This window comes from Papio anubis, chromosome 11, assembly GCF_008728515.1.
Source record: "Papio anubis isolate 15944 chromosome 11, Panubis1.0, whole genome shotgun sequence".
In the NCBI taxonomy this organism is placed as follows: domain Eukaryota; kingdom Metazoa; phylum Chordata; class Mammalia; order Primates; family Cercopithecidae; genus Papio; species Papio anubis.
The window spans coordinates 10,843,697-10,869,522 of record NC_044986.1 but is presented as its reverse complement, the minus strand read 5'-3'; the positions used below and the strand labels follow the sequence as shown (position 1 = coordinate 10,869,522).

Here is a 25,826-nt window from a genome sequence, read left to right as displayed (position 1 = left end):
GGACAAAAATGCCGGTGAGGGCAGGGTTTTCTTACTGTAGAATGTCTGCGGGTAGACTCAGAATTCTCATCAGGCTGTGATGCTCTGTTGTGTGTAGATTGAAATCCCTAATTTACACACAACTGAACATCATAGCCTGATGGTTCCTTTTTGTTTTACTCTTAAGTCCAAAATACCAGTCAGAGATACTTAAGTACTTTTGCAAGAACTATATTTTATTGACAAAAAATGTGTGTACAAAATAGGTTTACTTTATTAAATATTTAGTGCTTTACTACTACGTATAAAGTACTTGTGGAAGAATTCATGCATTTTTACAGATGGAGAAACTTGATGTGGTTTAATAACATTTCCTGTGTTTGCTCTTTACATGGGGCGGGCGGGGGCGGGGTGGGGAGTAGGAGGAAGGGGAGGTGCTTTTAAAAAAAAAAAAAAGTTGTAACACTAAAGATATGAAATAGGCTGGGCACGGTGGCTCACGCGTGTAATCCCAGCATTTTAGGAGGCCGAGGTGGGTGGATCATCTGAGGTCGGGAGTTTGAGACTAGCCTGACTCACATGGTGAAACACTGTCTCTACTAAAAATACAAAAATTAGCTGGGAATAGTGGCAGGCGCCTGTAATCCCAGCTACTTGGGAGGCTGACGCAGGAGAATTGCTTGAACCCGGAAGGCAGAGGTTGTAGTGAGCCGAGATCGCGCCATTGCACTCCAGCCTGGGCGACAGAGCAAGACTCTGTCTCAAAAAAAAAAAAAAAAAAACCCACATAAAATCATACAATAAAAGATGAAAGCCAGGCACCAAAAATTGAATTAGGAATTCAAAGCCTGGGTAGCTAGAGAGGGATGAGGTTTAATTTATCGCATCTCTAAGGGAAGTAATGAGATTTTTTAGTGCTTGGCATGTCTGATTGTGGATTCATATCAGGGTAATTAAGTGGTGACTAACATTTGACATTCTTAGAAACACAAGTCTTATGTCTGTGTTCATCTCCGGTAGATGAAAAACTGGAAGAGAAGATATTTTCAGTTGGATGAAAACACAATAGGCTACTTCAAATCTGAACTGGTATGTTGTTATGTGATAAATGTTGCTGTAAGAATGTTTGAGAAGTGTTGCATTGTAGTGATTATATGTAATTTCTTGTACTGTTCTCTAGTTTTAGAATAAGTCTAGTTTTTAGAGGTACATACAGTTTATTTGGCTGTGATGCTTTTGGTTAATGATATTTTTCTTAAATACATTGTTAAGTAAAAAGATCCTATCTTCAAAGCGGCATTCTACCTTGAAAGATCTGAAGATCTCAGAATCCTGTAGTCTATAAATTTCCACTAAAGGGGCTGTCCTCTTGGGGGGTTAGCCCCACGCGGAGTAGGGAGAGAAGGACATCCACATGGGGAAGGGGTGATGGCAGAGATGGGAGAATGGTCACATACACACTGATTGATAAAATCAGGAACTATATTAAGGATAATAGAAGCCAAGTCTTGTCAGAGAAATAATACTTTTTGGTGAATGAATGTATATTTGTATGTATGATGAGGAATTAGATATTTGCATAGTTTCAAAGTACCTATCTACTAAAATAGGTATTAAGTATTATACAAAGGCTGAAAAAGAGTAACATTACAGTGCCGAAAGTGGTGTAAAGAATTCTATCTGTAAAAGTCAACATTTAACCCTCTGTATTTCTACCTTCTCTTGAGATTTTCTTTACCTATTTCACATTGACTCATAAATCACTTCACATAAGATGTTTTTATCCTCCCTGAAGGTAGAATCAGAAATTGAAATTCCCTCTTTGCCTTGTTTGAGTTGCATCCTTATTTAAAGTATTGTAGGGTGACCTGAGTCCTGAAATAGCTTTTTGGATAAATTGAATGCAATTCTGTAGTATAAATGTTTATCCTAACTCTTCTTTTTGTGTGGGACCTTTGAGAAGGGAACCTTATGCTTTATTTGAATGAAGTCACCAGAACAGCATTGTCCATTAGAACTTTCTGCACAAATGGAAATGTGCCGTATCTGTATTGTCCAAGGGCACTAGCTACATGTAGCTGTTGAGTGCTGGAAATGTGGCTAGTGTGGCTGAGGAACTGACTTTATTTCATTTTAATTAATTTAAATTTACATCATTACACACAATGGCCACTGTATTTGCTAGCAGAGCACTAGTGTATAGGAAGGGGATATTTTAAGATTCACCTCAGGAGTCAGCTCTTCTGGGAAGCTTTTAGACTCTGGGTTAAGTGTCTTCTCCTTATGTGCCCTGTGGTACCCTGTGCATATTTGTATCATAATGTTCTTCCCAGGGTTTGGCAGTCACGTGCATTCTTGTCTTTGCAACTAAATTAAATGAGCTTCTTAAGGGTAAAGACTCTTGTAGTCTTTTATGATCACAGGGTCTGGCACTTGGTAGATAATAAGTGTCTTTGAATGAATGAAAAATGGCATAGCATAGCCAGAAGAGTCATTTTAGCATGGGGCTTTCTCAAAGCTTAAGAGCCTCAACTGGAAGTAGTAGTTACTTGGTTCAGAAAGTACCTGCCTTGTTGTCTCAGAGGCTACACTTGTGCTTGGTTAGCAGGTTGTCTCATTGATTTTATTTAATGCCAATACTCCTGGGAAGAGTCATTCATGCAACAGACATTCATTGAGCTCTCCATGAACTTGGTGCACTCTTCTGGGAACTGGAAATAAAAGAGAATAATTAGCAAAGTTCTCTGGCCTTCAGGAGTTCAGTTTTGATGGGGAAATTGACATGTCCCCCCATCATCAACAGTAGTTTTAATAATTTGGATTATTTTTAGTATTTAGAAATTGCAGATAAAGCCGAAAACCTTTAAAGGTCAGTAATTATAACTATACTTAAGTTTTCCTAATTTTACAGGGTATAGTTTATCTCCTCTGGTAGTTCTTTGTTCTTCCTCTCAAATTTCACAGAATAATGCCCAGCATACAGGTTTTCAAAACTTAGTATTTCTGTAATAGTTCTTGTCTCAGCTCCCTGTCCCCCAGTTTTAACATTTCTGAAATCTTAACGGTATGTCTTAGAGTTGCTAAGGGTGAGGGGCAGCCAGGCTGCAGCTGTGCTGTAGTTGACTGCTTGCCATATGCACAGTACCTTTGGGTAAAATCCAGAAGACACCGGCATCAGCATGTGCAGGAAAGGGTGCTGGCAGCTTGGGAGGAAATCTCAGGGACACTATGAAGCATTCTTAAATGCTGCATCACCAACACTCTTTTTGGCACAAAGAATGACTTGGAGTGAAAAACATGGACATTGGTGGCTCTAAGTCAAAAAGTGATTCAGAAGATCTGGAATCTGAATGTGAAATCTTAAAAACTGTAACCAGTTTATCTTGTTTATATTTTTCTTTTTTATATATGCTCAAGAATAATACATGATAAAAATGTTTAAAGTGTAAATGGGCTCTTTTATAAAACCTTTTCATCATGGAAAAGTGTAAACATACACTTTCAGTAGACAGAAATAATACATGGAACCTGCATATACCCATCACCTAGATGTCATAATTGTTAACATATGGCTCAGCTCGTCTTGTTTCTTCTGTTTCACCACCCACCTCCTGCTTCATATTTTGAGGCAAATCCTAGATATTCCATTTCATCCATAAATATCTCAGTGTGTATCTCTAAAAGATCATTTAAAAAATTTAAAAATAAGTATAAAAGACTTAAATGCACAGCCGAAAAACTGGTGAAAATATTTGCAACATATATTAGAGATAAAACTTATAAGGAATCTTAAAAACTGAGGGGATTTTTCCTCACCTACTTTGCCCTCTTTTCCTTCCATCAATCCCAAACAATTCAGACCCCTGTTTATTAGGTGAGGCAAAGCAACATAGGCATCCAAGAGGGACCATTGCGGCCTTGTGTGGGTGTCAGAGCCTATGCAGGACAAGGAGGCTGTCCTCTTGGGGGGTTAGCCCCACGTGGAGTAGGGAGAGAAGGGCATCCACATGGGGAAGGGGTGGTGGTAGAGATGGGAGAATGGTCACATACATACTGATAAAATCAAGAACTATGTTAAGGATAATAGAAGCCAAATCTTGTTCAGAGAAACAATACTTTTTGATGAATGGATGTATATCTATATGTATGATGAGGAATAAGATATTTACATAGTTTCAAAGTACCTATCTACTAAAATAGGTATTAAGTATTGTACAAGGGGGAAAAGAATAGCATTACAATGAGGAAACCTGGCAGATACCACTTTACTCAGGTTGGTCAGATGATTAAAGTGAATGTCATTGGTAATGAGATAAATTGAAATCACCTGACAGGACAGCGGAAGACGAAGACAGCATCACTTCTGTGATACCCCTGCCCAAGGTATGTAATCAGAATCCCATCATGAGGCACACCCAAATGAGGGAAATTCTACAAAATAACTACCTTGCAGTCTTCATAGAGTGAAGATTATGAAAGTCAAGGAAATAATGAGGAACTGTTCCAGACTGAGGGAAAGAAAATATTTGACAAGCAGATGGTGTTCGTGCTTCTGAACTGAATCCTTTTGCTCTAATAAAAGACATTTTGGGCACAGTTTTCTGATTCTGATGATTGTATTGTGATTATGTAAGAGAATGTCTTTGTAGGAAAAGTATTCAGGGGTCATGTGGGACAGGTCAGCAGCTCACTCTGAAATGGTTCAGGAAAATTAGTTCTTTGTGCTGTATTTTCAATCCTTGTATAAATTAATGTTTGTTTCAAACATTAAAAAAAGAGAGAAAATGGAGGGGAAAATATCTGGTAGGCAAATGAACAAAAGACATGAATAGACAATTCATTTAAAAATTTAAATAGATCTTAAAATATTTAAAAAATTCAGCATCACTGATAATTAGAGAAATGCAAATTAAAACTGCAATGAAATATTCTCATTTGTCATGAGAAGGTTGTGGCTGAGTGAAGAGATTGGCAAATCCCCACCTACCCTTCCCAAAAGCAAGTGTAAATGCCATTCTGTAAACAAAAGGAATCAGGAACCCTCGGCGATGTGACTGATTTCAGAGTTGGGGCGTATAAAGTACAAACAGCTCAGAAAGTGAAGTTGTGCCAGAGAATAAGGAAGTGGCTTAGAGAATGAATGGAACATGTCAAAAGGACACAGAAATTACCTTGAAGGGACTGACCAAAATGCAGACAATTTAAAAACAAGATAAGTAATTATAGTAATGGAATATAACCCATAGAATAAAATAAGTTGTGAATAACTAAATGGAGAAGGAAAAATATTTCCTTAGAGTAAAATTCTATTTAATATATGTAGATAGATTGATGGGGTTAGAAAAATCACCATTTGGCAGCCACTAGTAATGGTTTCAAGCAAGAGTTTTCAGTGTTTGATAAAACTAGTTGCAAAATTATGATGGGAAACCTGGTATTATTATAGGCTCCAAGTATCTCCCCACAAGATACTTAACAATGACAAAGAGAAAAAGTAATTTTACAGTTACTGGCAAACATGGCCTTAAGCAAGAGATCAGGGTTAACACCCCAGTGACAGGACAAGCCACCATCGGGTGTGTACGTCCTAATAGTGGTCCACTGAGAAGAACAGTGTCATGCCTGTGGCTTCCTGTCAAAAATGTATAACCCGAATCTCAGCACAAATGTCAGACAAACTCAAACTGGCAAGTGTTCTACAAAAATAACTGGCCTGGACTTTTTTAAACTCTGAAAAATGAATGAAGAACTATTCCACAGTTAAAGGAGACATGACAGCTACATACATGGTATGATCCTGGATTTAACTCTGGATCAGAAAATAGTTTTTGTGCTGTAAAGAATACGAGTAGGGCAGTTAATGAAATCTGAAGATGGTCTGTAGATTATAGTATTGCATCAGTATTGAGTTTCCAGTTTTCATAATTGCACTGTGGTTATGCAAGGGCACATCCATGTTTTAGGAAATACACACTGAAGTATTTAGTAAAGATACATCATATTTACAACTTACCTTCAAGCATTTCAGGAATCTATATATATACATATACTCTCTCACACACATATATAAACATAAACAGATAATGATAAAGCAGATGTAAAATATTAACAGCTTAGAAAACAAGGTGTAGGTTATACAGAAATTCTTTGTACTATTTTTCTAAATCTCATTAAGTGATAAATTATTTCATAATTAAACTATTTTGTAAAACTTTTTTTAAAAGATCTGTGATTTTTTTTAAAAAAAAAAGCACTCCTGGCTGGGCGCAGTGGCTCACGCCTGTAATCCCAGCACTTTGGGAGGCTGAGGTGGGCGGATCACCAGGGGTCAGGAGTTTGAGACCAGTCTGGCCAACATGGTAAAACCCCGTCTCTAATAAAAATGCAAAAATTAGCTGGGCGTGGTGGCGGGCGCCTGTAATTTCAGCTACTTGGGAGGCTGAGGCAGGAGAATCCCCTTGAACCCAGGAGGCAGAAGTTGCAGTGAGCCGAGATCACGCCATTGCACTCCAGCCTGGGCAACAAGAGCAAAACTCTGTCTCGAAAAAAAAAAAAAAAAAAAAAAAAAGCGCTCTGTCATGGTTTAGTTTTATTTTTGGTGCTACATAAAGTAATGATATGTCTTAATTTCATGCTGTCATATTCAATGAAATATGTATATTGTATTTTATGGAATGTATACTAGAAATACGCTATTAGGAACCAGTTTTATTTTATATTTGTATCTTATATCTACTTTGTAACCTTGGGTGAGATACTTAACATGTCTAATCCGCAGTTTCAGCACATGAATAGTAGTACATGTGTTGTAAGGTTGTGGAAAGTGTGAGATAAAAATTAAAACCTAGCAGATGTCTCAGCGCTTAGTAAATGTTCAATTTTGTATTTATATACAAGTGATATTTGTAAAATAACAAATTTAAGTCAAAGAAGCAGGATGTGCATTTGCTCTGCTGCCTTGTATATCAAAGTGACATTCCGGAAAAGGAGGTGCTGCGCGTACTGGTACGTGGGTCCATCGGGGAAAGTCTGATGGCTACTAGCTTTTAATAAGCTACACTGCCCTTAAGGTCAGAAATAACGTGAATAAGGCCCGTATGCAGTTTTTCTTCTTTCAAACAACAGTGTATATAAGGTTATAGTGTTTGAGCTGTTCAGATGCTGGATGGTTTAAGAAGGTAGATTTATTTCTGAGATGTGTTTCAGCAAAGAAGTATGATTTTCACATGGGTCTCCAAATAAGACAGCTAACGTTTGAAAGGATTTTAAGAATAAACATCATGTATCTGTTTTTTTTTTTTTTTTTTTGGCCAGGAAAAGGAACCTCTTCGCGTAATACCACTTAAAGAGGTTCATAAAGTCCAGGAATGTAAGCAAAGGTAAGGAACCACTCTGACTTGATGCCTGGTACAACTTATAAACACAGAGTAGTGCCTTAGTTTGAGTAATGTACTTACAGATTACATTTTTCCATATTAATTGTAGTTATTTTTAACTCTTTATAGTTGAGATATGCTGGAATTTTCAAAACCCTTAGATTGAAGTATTGAACTGTTCTGTTCATTTGAAAACTAAAAATTAGGAAAGAATCCTTTATTTGTTTCTTTGAAAACTAAAAATACTGAAACAGCTTATTAATGGAAAGGAATAAATTTAATGTGAACAACTTATGGTTAGACTCTCAGATTTGACAAATTGATGTATTAATTTTAGTGTTTAAAAGATGCAGTAGAATAGAGCTTTACAAGAAAATGTGTTAACTGTGACAGTGTTTCACCAAACTGATTACTGAAAACTCTGAACTTTAAAGTTGCTTTATGAACTTTTTCTAAAAGTAAAACTGCATAAAATATGTAAAATCTTACATGAAAATAAATGGGAAAAGATAATTTGGATTTGTCAAATCAGTACTTTACCTCCTTTATTTATTGACACATACTGGGTACTGGGTAAACAAATGAAAGAGAAACTGTCAAACAACTGCTATTTTACTATAATTGGATTTTTTTTTCATACAGTGACATAATGATGAGGGACAACCTCTTTGAAATTGTAACAACATCTCGAACTTTCTATGTCCAGGTAAGATACTTATTTGGCAATTAATAGATCCTCTTGACAAGAAATTAATAATTTTAGAGGTGAAATAAGCATAAGTAAGCACTTGAGGTTAAAAAAATATGACAACTGTAATTTACCAGCTTAATAAAAGGATGCTATATGTAGAGTTATTGGTGGGGTTATATGTTCAGGAAGTGGGAGTATTTGTTATGAATTAGTGAACTAGAACTAAGTATTTAGAGAAAGGGAAATGCTTTTAATTTAGATGTTAAGTGTGTACTTTCAAGTTGAATTATTTTTGCACATATTTTAGAATTTTGATTTTTCTATTATATCATTTTTTGGTAACCTTATTAAAAAAACCCATAGTAAAAGTAGACAGTAGATCTATATAGTTTCGCTAATACTAGGCATCCTGTATTTAAATTGTACTTTTTGCATACCTCATTGAATTATTTAAATGGAAAATTTTAAAAAACGATTTGGGCCGGGTATGGTGGCTCACACCTGTAGTCCCAGCACTTTGGGAGTCCAAGGCAGGCACATTGCTTGAGTCCAGGAGTTCGAGACCAGCCTGGGCAACATGGCAAAACCCCATCTCTACTAAAAATACAAACATTAGCCAGCTGTGGTGGTGCAGGCTTGTAATCCTAGCTACGTGGGAGGCTGAGACACAAGAATCGCTTGAACCCAGGAGGTGGAGGTTGCAGTGAGCTGAGATCGTGTTACTGCACTCCAGCCTAGGTGACAGAGAGCCTGTCTCAAAAAAAAAAAAAAAAAAAAAAAACAAAGGATGATTTGTTTTTGTTTTATTGAAGTTAAATATGCTTATTCCAGAAAACTTGGAAAATATAGAAAGATTTCAGAAAAATGTGGTTTATAAAACACTCAGTCCCACATTGAGGCAACCATTCTTATGATTTTGCTCCCTTTCTTAAGGTATATATTTTTATAGTAGGTGGGGTCATACTAAATATAACGTTATATCCTATTTGTTTCTTATGTTGTTATTTTTTTCCCATGTCATTAAAAATTATCTGAAAACCTTTTAGAACTGCGCCATACTCCACTGTATTGATGTTCCACTAGTAAATTGTTTCTGTATTACTCTGTTGCTGAACATTCATATGCATAGTTTTTGTACATTTATTGCAATAAACGATGTGATGAAAAACGTCTTTGTGCATTATTTTGCCTGAATTATTTAGGGTAAGTTTCTAGATTGAGATTAACTATCAGAGCATGACCCTTTCTGTTTTGTCAAATTGATTTCTAGAATTGTATTTCCATTAGTAAGGAATGAAGTATACTCTACCTTTGGCTACTTTTAGTTTTTTTTTTTTTTAAAGTCTTTGTTAATATTACTTATTCAAAAATGTCCTGCATTTTAAATTTTTTCATATTTCTAGATTCGAGAAGTGTAAGGGATTCTAGAATCTAGAAACAAGAGGCAGTATATCTGCAGCCCGCTTGGGGCCTTATTTACATAGTAAGGTTTAAAATTCACATTGAAAGCCAGACCTATCTGTCAATACTTGTTGTAGGCTTTAGGGTACTACTAGAAATTATTTCCAGAAAAATAATATGTAAAAGAATGTCAGAATTTTAAAAAATTACACAACTACATAAATATTCTTGTAGCGGATTCAGACAGTGTAGCAGTAGATAGTGTGAAATAAGAAGGGTTTTTCTTTGCCTTCCTCCTCTCCTTGTTTTCTCTCTGGAGGTATTCATTATTGACGCCTTTTGATGGGTCTGATCTTGACATTGAAATGCTCAATTTATGTCTCTGCATAGTTAAGACCTAGCAAAACCTGGTTTTAAAAAATGACTTCTAAATTTTTTTGGAAACAGTTGCCTTAGAGTGATTTTATTGATGACAGTATTTAAGTTACCAAAATAAATACATTGGCTTTATAGAAGTGGAAGGTGATTTTGAGGAAAAATTGTTTGAATGAGTTCTTTTTTCCTTTAGGCTGATAGCCCTGAAGAGATGCACAGTTGGATTAAAGCAGTCTCTGGCGCCATTGTAGCCCAGCGGGGGCCCGGCAGATCCGCAACTTCTGTAGGTTTCCTGCCTTCTGGGGTGATACTCCCTTGGGTGCCCCCCATCCTGTTAAATTGTTTTCCTTCCTCTCTCCCAATCCACCTGGTTTCTTTCTTTATTGAGATTTATTTGCATGTTGACTTTTATACCAATTGAACTTGCAAAAAATAATGCATTTTTAATTTAATGCTTCGTTGTAGTGTTACGTATACATAACTTTCTGTGCATTGTATTGTGTTAAATGCACAAGCAGGGCAACTAAAGAATAAACATTTCCTTGCTTTGTTTTAGGAGTTCTTACTTGTCAGTAGCTCTAGATTTGGCATAATTTGACAGATTCTTAGTATAATGTGTGGCCTGATCATGTAAGACTTTTAGTTACACAGTTTTGTGAACATCTCAATTTCCTCTTTACTTCCTCTGATTTCAGTTCAGGTTTTTTTGTTTTGTTTTGTTTTTTACCTTTGGCTTAACCATGCCATACGATCACTGAGCAGCTGGGGCCTTAAATGCAGTTCAGTGCTCCCAGTGTTTCCATTTCATGTTTTAATTCTCATCTTAAAACCTGCTTTAAAAGCCTGCTTCTGAAAACTACCATAATTATCTTTGTGGTAGTATGGTAATAAAACTGAAATGCAACTAAACATTCTGCTCAGAAATATTTTTTAAAAGATTTTTCTTGTATTCAAGTACATAAGAATTAGATTTGCCTTTGGAATACTTTGGCCACTGATCTCAGATCTGAAAATTTAAAGTATCTTAAAATGTAACACTGCCATCTGCAGAAAGTAGTCTCATATGTAGCATGATAGCCTTTATTATCTAGATTTACTATGATATATATGCTAAATACTTACACTTTTAATATTTTTTTCTGATAGTATAATAATACTGCCTTTTATTTTCTGGTAGTGATAACTACAGATAATAGAAATCAATGTTTCTGATGTCTTAATTGTCATTCTCTTTATATCCTTTTTGAAATATCTAAGAAGTCACTTTCATAGATGTTCATTTTGTAACTGCCTGTATTTTATGTGACTTTTTCAGCAGTCAAGTATGAGACTCTCTGCAAAAACAATGTCTGTTGGGAAGAGGAAAAGTTGGAGAAGGATGTTTGTGTTTTGTGCTTTGTGGTGGGGGCAAATTGGACTATCTAGCTATGACTGTCAGCAGAACTTTCTCTTTTCCTCCCTCTACCCAGTATAGGTTAACTCTAATCTTAGCTTTGCACTGTGTTCCAGATGCGGCAGGCCAGAAGGCTGTCGAACCCTTGTATACAGAGGTATACATCAAGAGCTGGTGAATGCAGCACGTATGTGGGCTCTCACGCAAACGTGCCTTCTTAGTGGAGGGCCCAGACTTACTCACTACTTACAACTGATCATAGAAAGTTGAGTTAACCAAACTGCCTTTTGCAGTTATCATAACTGATTTTGTCAATACTAACGCAAACTGTTTCACTGTAGTCATCAGGTTGGATATGTGTATTTAAAAATAAAAATAAAACATACAACTTTACTAACAGAAAGAGACATTAACATATAAAAATTAATATACTCAACTGCTGCAAGAGTTTCAATTTCTATATTTTATGTATTTAAAAAATTTTAAGATATACTATGAAATGCACCATTGTTCTAATAATATATGCAAACTAATGCATGCATATGCATTGGATAAACTATACATTACTATAGTTTGCATGGCATTTAAAAATTTCTGAAATTTAGCCATTAATAGGACTCTGTAGTGTTTTGGTAATTTGTAGCACTTTGATTTCAAAGGCACTGGTATCATAAATGAATATAATATACTAGTACATAGCAATGTATTTAGAATGGTCATATTTAAGGATATCTTCAGATTTGATCTAGTTAGAAGCATATTGAAATTAACATTCACAACTGATAATTATTTCACCACAGTTTAAAATATGATAAATGTGTACCCTTTGTTACCTTTAAAATACTAAGCCATATGAATATGTGACCTATTCAGAACTAAAATTAAGTATAAAATGAAAAGACTGTGTTATTATTGGTTGCAGTGAAATTCAGGGAAGTAAAAACTAAGTCTTATCGGCAAAATAATGTTTGAAAGATGTTGATTCGTCCTTATTAAAGAAATATGGCCTTTCATTGTTATAGGCTGTATTTTCATTTTTTTTTCATTCTAAAATATGTGGGATAATTCCTAGTGTTGACTGAGAATATACTCTTAAATAAAATGATACAGCCGGGAGGTTCTCTTTTAAACACAGTTCAGTTGCAGCTGGAACACTATATTTCAGTTTAGGTTGGCTGAATCTTCAAAGTGTCATAGGCTGCCAAATTTGGCTTTGGTGACGGAACTGGTTTCCTAGTGGAAATGGTTTTTGGCTATCATTGCTTTAAACTCACCTCTAAAAATGCATTGCTTTGGGAAAGAACTTGCACATTTATGCTGCATGGCTTCTGCTGCTGCCTTGTGTGTATGTGTGTGTGTGTGTGTTCTGTTTGTTTTTCAGAGAATCAGGTCTCACGCTGAGTTACTAACCTGGTCATTAGTGATTGACTGTGTCTGACTGCCACTCCTTTTTGCAGGAGCATCCCCCCGGTCCTTCAGAATCCAAACACGCTTTCCGTCCTGCCAACGCAGCCGCCACCACCTCACATTCCACAGCCTCTCGCAGCAACTCTTTGGTCTCAGCCTTTACCATGGAGAAGCGAGGATTTTATGAATCTCTTGCCAAGGTCAAGCCAGGGAACTTCAAGGTCCAGACTGTCTCTCCAAGAGAACCAGCTTCCAAAGTGACTGAACAAGCTCTGTTAAAACCTCAAAGTAAAAATGGCCCTCAGGAAAAAGATTGTGACCTGGTTGACTTGGATGACGCGAGCCTTCCGGTCAGTGACGTGTGAGGCAGAAGTGCACGGAGCCTGCCTGCCTCTGCTGTCCTCAGTTTCCTTTCATGAGGCTTCTAGCCAAAGATGGTAAAGGGGAAAACGGTTTTTAGTGCGTATATTATACTGCCTCTTAGGTGTACTCTTTATAAGCTGGTAAACCAAGAATCTAGGGAGTGGCCAAACTAAATATAATTTCTTTAAAAAAGAAAGAAAAAGGAAAAATCCAAAATATCTCAGTACTATCTGTCTGAAGCATTGCGTGTTCTCATTCGGGTGGTCACAATGTATGTGTAATATTTTTTTCCTAGTGATTTTGACAGCTTAAATGTTTAACAACTTAAAACATTAAAAATGCTTATTAATAACTTTGGTCATTTAAAAAATGCTACAATGACTTCCTATTAAAGGTTCAATATTTACACATTCTTATTGGTCAATATTACCACATGAAATATTGCCAAACCAAGATACCTAAACTCATGATGTTTGTGGTGCTGTAAAATTTATACAACAATGTGGATGATTTTGAAATTATAGCCATTTTTGATGCCCTGAATCTTGAGGTGACTTATTTTGCATAGAGGATTAGACCAACAGTAAGGGTTGTGGGTTATATCAGCATAGAGAAAAGAAGAAAACTAGAATTCAAACAACTGTGTCTTAGACATTTGTTTGAAAAAGCTTCATCAGGCCTTGGAGCAGTCAGTGCTTTATTCAGCAAAAATTATTTGGTAGGAAATTTTTGGGAGATCTGATTTTCTTATCAAAGTTTTGTAAATAGTTCTTATTTCTATATTTGGATTGGTGAAAGACCTCAAGTTTATATGTAAAGACATAACTGCCCTTAGTCATGAAATTGTTGTGACCTCTACTTTTTGTCACTAATAGCCTATATTCAAGTGCCTGTGTTTTTTCATCTTGTTTAGGAATGTTTTGAGATTAATGTGCTTAAAAGTCCTACGTGACTGGTTTTAAACATTGGGATAAAATTAATTTTCAGTAGAATAGTTTAATGTGTTAAATAAGATAGCATTTTATGTTAGAGATACCAGAATGCTGGTATTCTACTACCTGTGCAATATATTTGTTTTAAAAAACAAATTCGAGAATACATTTAATCATAGGGATATAGATAAAAGCACCTCTCTAAAGAATCTTTAGTTTCTGGTGTTGAATTATAGACCAGTTTGAGTAAGTACCGTTTGGTTTTTGTTTTGAGACGGACTCTCGCTCTGTTGCCCAGGCTGGAGTGCAACGGTGTGATCTCAGCTCACTACAACCTCTGCCTCCTGGGTTCAAACAATTCTCCTGCCTCAGCTTCCCGAGTAGCTAGGATTACAAGTGCATGCCATCACACCTGGCTAATTTTTGTATTTTAGTAGAGATGGGGTTTCACCGTGTTGGCCAGGCTGGTCTCGAACTCCTGACCTCAGGTGATCCACCTGTCTCAGCCTCCCAAAGTGATGGGATTACAGACGTGAGCCACCGCACCCGACCCATAAGTACCGTGTTTGAGGTTCAGTCTTAAACATTTGCTTTAAGAAAACAGTCTTGAATTTCACATGCTGCTATTTTTATATTTTGCCATTTTACAGTACTGTTTTGTTTTGAATTCAAACATATCACTGAAAATTTCTCGTTTTCATTTTCTTAGATGACTTCTTGTCTGAGACAGAGAAAAAATTTCCTACTACAGCAGTGGGGTCCAGAGGTTAAGATATATTAGAATTATACAGTATCGGTTTAAAAATCTGTATGCATAAAGAATGCACCACTCAACTTTTTTATTCATAAGCTAATATTTTTTTAAAGTTATATTAGGATTTTTTCTCTTTTGCAGCTACATTTGAAAGTGATAGCGTAAAGAGATTTTAATAAGTTATCACTTTTTCTGCTGATATATTCATTATAATGGCTTTTTTGAAAGTTCCTTTTTCATGAACACACCTGAGAAATCTTAAATATAGACACTTTGCAATATTTCTAATGCTGTTTAATTTTGGTACAGCTTCCACATTGCATGTTCATTTTAGCACATTTTGGTATTTGCAATTTGATATATTTCATGGTGGCAAAATATTAGCTCTATTTTGGGACATTTAAAAATAGAACTATCCTTGTTCAATAGCATAGGAAAATGTTCTTGTGATTGTCAGGGTCTCCTAATATTTATCTCAATTCTTTTATAAGTCTATGGAAACTATTTAATTATTTTCAAACGTACACACTTTTCTTGTAAATATGTCACATCTGAGTTCAAAAAAAAAATACTTTGAATACCTTAATATTTGCTGCATTTTTTTCCTGTATATATAACATGTCTTCTTTCAGAATGGGAATATATGTGTGCCTCCCAACATTTACTGTTAAAGTCTGTTATCTTTATATGTCAAACTGGTTGAACACTGTACTGACTTGAGAATAAACTGCACAGAGTTTATTCTGACTTATTTCTCATTTTGTTTGGTTCAGCCCGTGTGTGAACAAGTAAATACAATGATTAGGGATGTGTTTGGTTAATTGACTTCAGTTTACATATTTAAGGACTGAGTAATTATTTGGTCATCTTTGCAGGAATAAGAAACTTCAGATCTGTGAATTCTTAAGGCATCCCTTCATGTGAAATTATAGAAGGAAAAATGATTTTTTTTTGATAGGGGAAAGAAGTTGCTTATTTTTCTTAATTAAAAACATGTTTTCAAAAGCAAAATTATCATATGTTAGCCTCAGAGCATCGTGTGAATCATCTGGGCTGCTTACAGTGCTCTGTGATTATTTAGATGGCATGATGTAAGGCAGAAAGCAGAGGGCATCTTAATCTCCGCGTGGGCAGTTGAGATGCACTCAGAAAACTGCCAGGCGTTAGAGGCTGCTCCTTGCAAATGTTGCCTATTGGTGATAAATGTTACACGTCTGTTGCAGTGAACACCATATACAGGGCCTAGTGCAGTGCTTGGTGCACAGGTAAAGCTTAAATACTTCTCTAGTGAGGACAAGGCATTAATGTAGAATGTGTGAACATTAGAGAAAAATACATGCCTGTTTGTTAAATCATACTTTTGAAATTCTGGAATATTCTTTCCTTAAAGCAACTTGCCTTCAATAATTCGAGATACCTTCTTTTGCTTGTTGTGTCCAATCCATTGTCAGATCCTGCTGCTTTTCCCTGGCATGTTCATACCTTGTCCTCTGAAATTTAGCCAGCAATGACTTTGAACCAGTATCTCTGCTCACCTATTTATGTCCTGTTGGGGCTCTCCTGGACTACCCTATTTCTGTCATTGTGCAGGTTAGGTATCAAAGCAGACATCTTCATCTGTTGCTTTTTCCTGAAAAGCTGAATGACATCTTAAAGATGAACTAGGCCAAGCCCCCACCATCAGTGCTAGCTGAGATAGATTGAGACCCCAGAAAGGAGGAGGATTTGCCTGGCCCATGGGGCACATTAGCAATGAAGCTGTAACTGTTGGCTTCTCACTGTACTTGGGAGCATCATTAGGATCTATGCTCAGGGTGTGGCTAGAGTAATCCAGCCACATATACCAGGTTGCTTCCTAATAACCTATGGCATTCCGCACCTCCTCTCCAAAACACATTGGCTTAGTGTTTGTTTTTTTTTTCTTCTCAGTCTCTTTTTCTGAAGGCCATTTGTTGTGTGAAATGCTTTATTCGTCTTAGACCCTCAGATCTCTGTTGAGTCAAGTGACTTGTGAATGTCTAGCCATGCAACAGCAGCGTATGTGCTTCCTGTGTGTGTTCTAATATGCTGCTTCTACAAATGGATGGAACACATTTGCCCTAGAATGCAAGGACCTTGAGGTTTGTGTCTGCGTTTCACCTGTTAGGTTTTCTATAGTTCCGTTAGACCATGGATATGTTTATGTTTGGTACCCCTTTATTGCAGCATGTTCAGCACTTTCAGAAAGGGGAGCATTTAGTATTTGGTTCTATTTAGGAAGAGCTTTTAATTATTTCCAAGAACTTATCTAGGTTTAGCAAATGAGGTTTTAATTTTTTAGTATGACCTACCTATTTTTCTAAAAGATTATTTTCTTACCAAAAGTGCCATTGCATGTGTAAGCCATGTTTTCTTGTTCACGCCAGCCATGGGAGGTGCTGATAGCCTGGGTAACAATTTCAGTCATACTTGTCCAGGAGCCCGCTTCCTTGAAAGTGACTGATGTTCCAATGTTCCTTTCTTTCCCATTTTGTCTTGGACACCTGATTGTTACCATGGTGTTTGTCCACTGCTGCTATAGTCTTGTTGATGCTGCTCCAAGTAAGTAGCTGTGTTTTATGGTTATGTAAGTTTTATTTAAAGCTTATTCCTGGACAGATTTTGTCCGTTTTTGAAAATATCTAACTAATTTGACTAGTAGAATTAGGCTAACAATACATGGTTCAAGCAAAAATATTGCCTTTTGTAATGACAGTTTCTTCTTGCCTAGTGTCTCATTGGTCTGAATATAATGGCTGTCTTAGACCTGGCGTCCTGGCGTCTGTCTTCAACTCTAGTTCTGCCGTATGTGACTTTAGGCAAGTGTCTGTGTTTTAGAACTTAACATTCTATGTTATATAAAATGGAATTGGATAAAAGCTATCTCTGTCTTAGTAATTATTATTAACTGATGCAACTTATTTTTTTTCCTTTGAAAAGTATTTTTAATGTTTTTATCCTAAACCCAAAATAAGGGAAAGTTGTAAACATTTTTGCTTTAACAAAAAGGAAATCCCTTTCTTAGCTTTTCTTTCACTTCTAGTTGCAGTTCAGGAATTTTCTGTAAGTGGTGCTTGTACCTTTATCAAAAGTTCTGTTAACAGTTGGTGAGGCAAGAAATATTTGTATCAAAAAGCAAAGATATGACTATCTTAATACCAAGTCTCTGTGTTTAGAAGTTTATATAGGATTTGTATATGTTATCTATTTTTTAAATGATTAAATTGTATGTTTTAAACCTCAAGTAAGACACACGTTGAAAATATTGCTGAATTGAGACTAGCATTTACAATTTTGATTGATGAAATCTGTATTTTTGGATACATTTAATGGTGCCTTACTGTAGTATATTCATGTGGCAACAGCGCCACCTTCTGGTTATATCATTGCTAAATTTAAAATTTGGTAATTTGGAGTCTGTTTATTGCCTCCATCATAGGAAATTAGAGAAGATGTGTGATTGCCTAGGATAGTTTTGAAATTAATACAAAAGTTAAACCAACATTTAAAAATTATAATTTTTTTTATATATAAATGACTGCAGGTTCACATGTAATTGTAAGAATTAAAACTTTCCGAACTTTCAAAATGGGGAATATTTAGTATTGGGTCCTATTTGGAAAGAGCTTTAATTATTTCCAAGAACTTACCTGGGTTTAGAAAATGAAGTTTTGGTTTTTTAATTATGTCCTGTCAGTTTCTATTTCTGTAAGAATAATGTTGACCCACACGCCTGTAGTCCCAGCTATTCAGGAAGCTGAGGCATTGGAACACTTGAGCTTAGGGGTTTGAGATCAGCCTGGGCAAAATAATGAGACACCATCTCAAAAAGAAAGAAAAGGAAAAGATATTGTGTACCCTTTACTCAGTTTTCCCCCAACAACGTCTTGAAAAACTAATACAGTATTATAGCCAGGATACTGACACTGATACAGCTAAGATGCAGCACAGTTCCATCATCACAAAGGCCCCTCTTTGTTTTCCTTTTTATAGTCACATCCTTCTCCTATTCTACAGGCTTGGAAACCAACTTAGCCACTTGTCCAGAGTCACATTAGACTTGAAATGTATCTTTCTGATACCAAAGTTTGGGCTCTTAATATACTACTTCTACTGTCTCAGTAGAAGTCTTACTTCCAGATTACTAAATGAGTTGAATTCAATCTGTTTTCAACATTTCTAGAACCATACTATTTCAAATGACAGATTATTTATACATACCTTTAAATTTAACATTTGAGAATCAATAGGTAAGTATCAAACTACAACTTCCCTGAAATTTCAAGCCCTGACATTCGATAAATAAGGTTGCCAGAATAAATAGTAAGCAACAGATTAAAATAGCCTTAAGATGCTGGATTCTTGCTTTAGAAATAGCTATAGGGCCTGGTTATAAAGATAATCACTTGGTGTAGGCTAACAGGTTTTTACCATGTGGAGAAGCTTTGACCTGTTGGAGTTGGGTCAATCGGTGTCTTCAGTGGACAACATGCAGCACACAGGAGGCCTAAGAAGACGACAAAGATGTCTGCAAGGAATCTGCCAAAATATAAAGTAATATGTGATAAAATCTAGCATGGAAAACTACATGTCAGAGACCGAGATGGCCCATGGGTGATGATGGTGTGGGTAAGATAAGTGTTGTGATGGAGAGGGCCTTTTGGGGGGTCCCATAAGAGAAAGAAGTACTTCTAAGTAAAAACCATGTGACTATAAATTTCTAAATGTTGAATCAGGGGTCCAAAGTGATGGAGAAAGTTTAAATTGTTCTCTTAAGGCTCCATTGCCTCTTTCCCTCCCAAACTGTAGTATGTGTGTCTCTCATGCACGTTGTCTTTAGCGGGGAGGAAAGGAGGGGATGTAGGGAATTTTCCATTGTCAGGAATTTACAACAGCCTTTTTATTTTTATTTATTTATTTATTTTTGAGACAGAGTCTCGCTCTGTCGCCCAGGCTGGAGTGCAGTGGCGCGATCTTGGCTCACTGCAAGCTCCACCTCCCAGGTTCACGCCATTCTCCTGCCTCAGCCTCCTGAGCAGCTGGGGCAACAGGCACCTGCCACCACACCCAGCTAATTTTTTTTGTATTTTTAGTAGAGACGGGGTTTCACCATGTTAGCCAGGATGGTCTCTATCTCCTGACCTCATGATCCGCCCGCCTCGGCCTCCTAAAGTGCTGGGATTACAGGCGTAAGCCACTGCGCCCGGCCTTTTTTTGTCTGTTTAGGGTTTTTTTTGCCTGTCTTTGGTACCTTATCTGGATCAGATATGGCAAGTGAAAGGAAGGGAAGAATTAAGGGTAATGACAAGGTTTTTGGCCCCAACAACTAGAAGCCATGAACTGAGGTAGCAAAGATTGCAGGTAGAGCAGGTTTGATGGAAAAGATGATTGCAGTATTGGTCGCAGTATTGAATGTTAGGGTTGACATGTCAGACATCCAAGTAGAAATGGCAGGCAGGCATTTGGATATGCAGATTTGGAATTGAGAGAAATCATTATTGGAAATAAAAATGTGGGCATCTTCAAAGTATTAGGTGCTATTGAAAGCTTTGAAACTGGATGAGATCACCTTTAGAGAGAATGAAGATGAAAGAAGAAAAGAGAACCATGGAATGAGCCCTGGGGCGCTCCAATATTAAGAGCTTTGGAAGAGGAGGAGGAAGTAGCCATGATGAATGAGGTGGTGTGACCACCACGTCAATAGGATATCAAGAGTACGTAGTGTCTTAGAAGCCAAGTGAAAATGAAGCAAGGAGGAAGAGGTGATCAGATGTGTCAAATGCTGCTCATAGATCAAGTTTAAGAGGCAGCCTGAGAAATGCCCATTATGTTTGGCAACGTGGACAGTCAGATGTCATTGGTGATCTTGCCAGGGCCTGTTCTGATGGAGTGGTGGGGACAAGTAGAACTCTTTTTGAGGAGTTTTACTGCAAGAGGACTGGAGAAAGGTGATGGTTGCTAGTAGCAAAAGTAGTCTTTTCTTCTTAAGATAGTGGCTTGGCCAGACACGGTGGCTCACGCCCTTAATCCCAGCACTTTTGGAGGTCTAGGTGGAAGAATAGCTTGAATCCAGGGGTTCAAAACCAGCCTGGGCAACATAGCAAAACCCCATTTCTACAAAAAATACAAAAATTAGCAGGGTGTGGTGGTGTACATCTGCAGTCCCAGCTACTTGGGAGGCTGAAGTGGGAGGATCACCTGAGCCTGGGGAGGTTGAGGCCACAGTGAGCTGTGATCGTGCCACTGCACTCTAGCCTGGGTAATAGAGTGAGTCACTGTCTCAATAAATAAATAAATAAATAAAAAATTGGTGGCTTATTTGTTGATGACCCAGTAGGAAAAGAAAGATTGATGATGTATAAGAGTACAGAATTGTTGGGACAAGTCCTTGAGGTGAGATGAGATGGAAGCTAGGGCACAAGTTGAAGACTTCTCCAAATGCACAGGTGTTTATCTGTGGTAGGAAGGCACAGTATGTGGTGCAGCCACTGGTTAAGTGGGTAGACGTGGAGGGGTAAGTCTCTGAAAGTCTCTGCCGTAGTCTCAATAAACTAGGAAACAGAATTCTCAACTGCAAGTAAGGTGGGGAAAGGTGTGAAAGGCATGAGAGAATAGATGTCTAGGATTGTGGAGAAAGAATGGACTAGGGACATTTAGGATATTCCGAGCAGCACTGAAAACCCACTGAGTTCTGTATGCAAGAATGACAGTGTTCAATAACTGAAAACTGTGGTCATTTTTGTCACACTCCTGACTTCAGTGGAAAAGCGTCTAGTGCAGGAGTGTCCAATCTTTTGGCTTCCCTGGGCCACAGTGGAAGAAGAAGAATTGTCTTGAGTCATACATGAAATACACTAACATTTTTTTGTTTGTTTGTTTTGTTTTGTTTTGTTTTGTTTTTGAGAGGAAGTCTCGCGCTGTCGCCCAGGCTGGAGTGCAGTGGCCGGATCTCAGCTCACTGCAAGCTCCGCCTCCCGGGTTTGCGCCATTCTCCTGCCTCAGCCTCCCGAGTAGTTGGGACTACAGGTGCCCGCCACCTCGCCCGGCTATTTTTTTGTATTTTTTAGTAGAGACGGGGTTTCACTGTGTTAGCCAGGATGGTCTCCATCTCCTGACCTCGTGATCCGCCCATCTCGGCCTCCCAAAGTGCTGGGATTACAGGCTTGAGCCACCGCGCCCGGCCGAAATACACTAACATTAATGATAGCTGATGAACTAAAAAAAAAAAATCGCAAAAAAATCTCATAATGTTTTAAGAAAGTTTACGAATTTGTGTTGTGCCGCATTCAAAGCCGTCCTGGATCACATGCGGCCCATGGGCTGTGGGTTGGACAAGCTTGCTCTAGTGGTTCCCCATGCTGCTGGCTTGTGGGCTGAGAAATATTTTATCAGGTTAAAGAAGTATCCAACTATTCATATTTTATTGAGATTTTTTTCTTAAATGAAGAATGGTGATTGAATTTTGTTAAATATCTTCAATTTGTCTGGAAATAATATTTTTATCCCTCTTTAATTAATTTGGTGAAAGCTATTAATCCAGTTCCCAGTATTTAACCATCATTACATTTCTGGAATAAATTCCATTTGGTCAAGATAGATTATTTTAAAAATCTGCTAGATTTTGTTTGCTATTAGGGATTTTTGCATGAATATAAATCATATTAGTCTGCATTTTTCTTTTGTGTAGCTCTAGTCTTTGTAGGTTTTGTGGTGTTTTACTAGCTTCATAGAAAACGCTTGAAAGGGTTTTTTTTTGTTTGTTTGTTTGTTTTTTTTTGTTTTTTTTTTTTTTAATTTTAAGCTGTTACAGAACAGCTTCAAAAGAACTGGTATTCTAGGCTGGGCCCAGTGGCTCATGCCTCTAATCCCAGCATTTTGGGAGGCCGAGGTGGGTGGATCACCTGAGGTCAGGAGTTCGAGACCAGCCTGCTCAACATGACGAAACCCTTTCTCTACTGAAAATACAAAAAATTAGCTGGGCATGGTGGCAGGTGCCTGTAATCCCAGCTACTTGTGGGGCTGAGGCAGGAGAATCGCTTGAACCAGTGAGGCGGAGGTTGCAGTGAGTTGAGATGGTGCCACTGCACTCCAGCCTGAGTGACAAGAGTGAAACTCCATCTCAAAAAAAAAAAAAAAAAAAAAGAGTTGGTATTCTATACTCCTTAAAGAGTTAGTGGACTTCCCCTCAGAAACCCTCTCAATCTGGTTTTCTTTTGAGGGTGTGCCACTGACAACTTCCTCATTTCCTCTATGAAAATTGATAGGCTTTCTATCTTTTCTGGGGTCAGTTTTGATCAATTATATCCATAGAAAGTTATACATTTTATCTAAGTTTTTAAATGTATTTGCGCAGAGTTGAGCACAATATACAGAACTTATTCAAGGAGAAACACATTACTACAGATCCCACTTTGTTCTTCAACTCAAAATATACGACTGCTGTGAAGATTTCTTATATGACAAGTTGTGATATCTTCTGATTTGTACCTGGCAGCATTGTGATCACAAACATGCCACCAGATTAAAGTGGTAGTACTCAGGTAAGAGGAGGCCATCCAAATTAAATTTAGGAGTCTTTAAAAAATTATCAAAATTCAATGTAAAAAGTATAATTTCTTGTAAAGAACGTGGTTCCTGGAGAACATGTCTAGGTTCCCCATTTGAGAAACACTATCCTAGTGAATAGCATTTGAACTTCTTAGCCTATGTTCGTGGCCCTTCCATGTCCACCTTCTCACACAGTGCTTCTGTGTATATCCTGCACTCCAGTTCAACCGAACCTTTCCATCTCCCAGTTTCCCACCTTCCTGCTGCTATTCATGCTGTTTCTTCTGCCTGGAATGCCACTTTCCTAATAATGTTGCCTGTTAATTCCACCCATCCTTCAATTCTCACCAAAATGCCACTTTCTCCTTGAGGTGTTGGAATTGCTTTCTCATCTTTCCCATCACACAAGCCATGGTGACCCCAAAACACCTGATTCCTTTCTCCCTTCCCATGCCAATGTTCAGTTCAGTTCATTGGAATGGAATTCACTTTAAACTTTTGCTCTTAAACTTTGGGCTGACTAAATAGCTTTTCTCTTTTCACTGTAGTGCCTTCTAAAAGCCAAAGATTTCAACATTTGGAAGAGATTAGAAAATGAAAACAGTCCAAATCCAGCTCTTTGTTGATTAGATTGGCCCAAAGAGGAAGTAAATAAGCAAAATGCAAATGGATTCTAGTAGTAATGGCCACTGTATAAGTACTACACCAGTGCAGTGGTTTCAGCAGCTCATCCTGGGCCCCTTTCATACTTATGCATGTTTGGTTTTACGTTTAATTTCAGGTGCTAACAATCACATCGTGGGCTCCTCTTAAGTCTGCTGTGAGAGAAATTAAATCCTAACCCCCTAAGGCAGTGGTTCTCAAAGTGTGGTCCCTGAGATCAACGATGTCAACATTACTGAGAACTTGCTAGAAATGCAAATTATTGCTCCCATCCCAGTCCTACTGAATCAGATTTTCTGGGATTAGGACAGGCAATCTGTTTTAACAAGGCCTACAGGTGATTCTGGCACCCATTAAAGTTTGACATTGGCTGGGTATGGTGGCTCACACCTATAATCCCAGCACTTTGGGAAGCCGAGGCGAGAGGATTGCTTGAGTTCAGGAGTTCGAGATGAGCCTAGGTAACATAGTGAGACATCGTCTCTACTGAAATTCAAAAAGAATTAGGCATGGTGGTGCACGTCTGCAGTCCCAGCTACTTGCAGTGGGTGCTGAGGTGAGAGGATCGCTTGAGCCTGGGAGATGAAGGCTGCAGTGAGCCCTGATGTGTCACTGCACTCCAGCCTGGGCAACAGAGTGAGACCCTCACTCAAAAAAAAAAATGAAACAAAAACGAAAAAAAAAAAAAACGTTTGAGATCCTCTGCCCTAAGCTATCCATTATCCATTACATGTAAGGAATTAACTTCTCTCCTATGCATCTAGGATGGCCTTCGTTACATAATATCCTTAGAACCGAGAAAACAGTTACCTAAATCACTGCCTGTGTTCTATGGTTCAGATAAAGAACCCACTGAGAAAGCCTGTGTGCGTGAACCGGCTCTGACCAATTAAACATGAAACACAGGTTGGAATAAAAAAATTTCTTTATTTGATGGTCTTCCATATAGACAGAATTTCATCAGTAATCAAAGAAAGGTGGTAATCACATATAAACACCAACTAAATGCTGAGCTTTCTGGCAACGGAAAAGGAAAACGTTGAGTTCTAGAATAACCTTTGTTGTTTGATGCAACTAACCATATCCCCTTTTAGAGCTAGAGAACCTTCCACGTATTAAATGTTTGGAATCTTTTGTGATGTGGATTCTGCTACAGGTGATGCTAAGGAACGTGGGGACCAATGTCCTTCACAGGTTTTGTAGAAAACTTTTTAGGTGGTCTTCCATATTCACCCTTAGAAGTGAGGACAACCCTTCGAGTGTAATTCCGTGGAAATGATTTCCCTCCCGCTCAAACACCCATAGCTTCCCTGTCTGTCCATTTCGTGAGCTCCTCATTACCTTCCATGACTCATTTTGTCATGTGACACGGAGCCTCCCTGGCTCTCACTGCTGGTACTGACCATTCCTTTCTTTGGTCTCTGTGCTGTTGTGGACACAGAGCCACCATCGCTGTTACTGCACTAGAGTCTTTACTTTTTTTTTCTTTTGTGAGCCTAAGCCTTCCTCAAGACAAGAATCTTTGTTTTGTTTCAAAAAAGAATAGCCTTAATTTTTTTTCCGATTTTACAGTGAACACCCTATTGTAGAACATTCATGTAAGCAAAAAGAAAAGAAATAAAAATAATTTGTAATTTCATCAAGAAATGACCTGTGTTGACATTTCAGTGATTATACTTCCAAGTCTTTTACTAAATGTTTATGTACATAGCTTTATTTGTGTGTGTGTGTGTGTGTGTATAAAAATCTGTAGCCTCTGTAAACAAGCCAAATATCACACACACGCCACACAAAACAATACAAGCAAAAATCACCAGACTTCTCATGACTCGACTTTATTCTGGATGGCTCTTTGTGCTTATTTACACATAGACACTGGCAAGTTGACGTATTTGGGACCATGCTCTATATGTTGTTTTGTAGCCTG

At 37.6% G+C, this 25,826-nt stretch overlaps 1 protein-coding gene across 11 annotated transcripts in view; it reads left to right on the top strand.

Annotated features, from left to right (window-relative positions):
* The window catches only part of PLEKHA1 (pleckstrin homology domain containing A1), a 58,064-nt gene extending 42,646 nt beyond the window's left edge, over window positions 1–15,418 (top strand). For 4 of the 11 annotated variants that reach the window (XM_021943794.2, XM_021943797.2, XM_021943796.2 and 1 more), the window contains exons 8-14: window positions 1,000–1,068; window positions 7,294–7,358; window positions 7,998–8,061; window positions 10,016–10,105; window positions 11,138–11,202; window positions 11,332–11,480; window positions 12,673–15,418. In XM_021943794.2, the coding sequence (XP_021799486.1) occupies window positions 1,000–1,068; window positions 7,294–7,358; window positions 7,998–8,061; window positions 10,016–10,105; window positions 11,138–11,202; window positions 11,332–11,480; window positions 12,673–12,809 (639 nt within the window). In that variant the 3' untranslated portion in view covers window positions 12,810–15,418. Of the gene's footprint in view, window positions 1–999; window positions 1,069–7,293; window positions 7,359–7,997; window positions 8,062–10,015; window positions 10,106–11,137; window positions 11,224–11,331; window positions 11,481–12,672 lie in introns of those variants that run through there. The other 7 variants (XM_021943801.2, XM_021943799.2, XM_021943800.2 and 4 more) reach the window with 7 other exon arrangements.
* The last annotated feature ends 10,408 nt before the right edge of the window (window positions 15,419–25,826 follow it).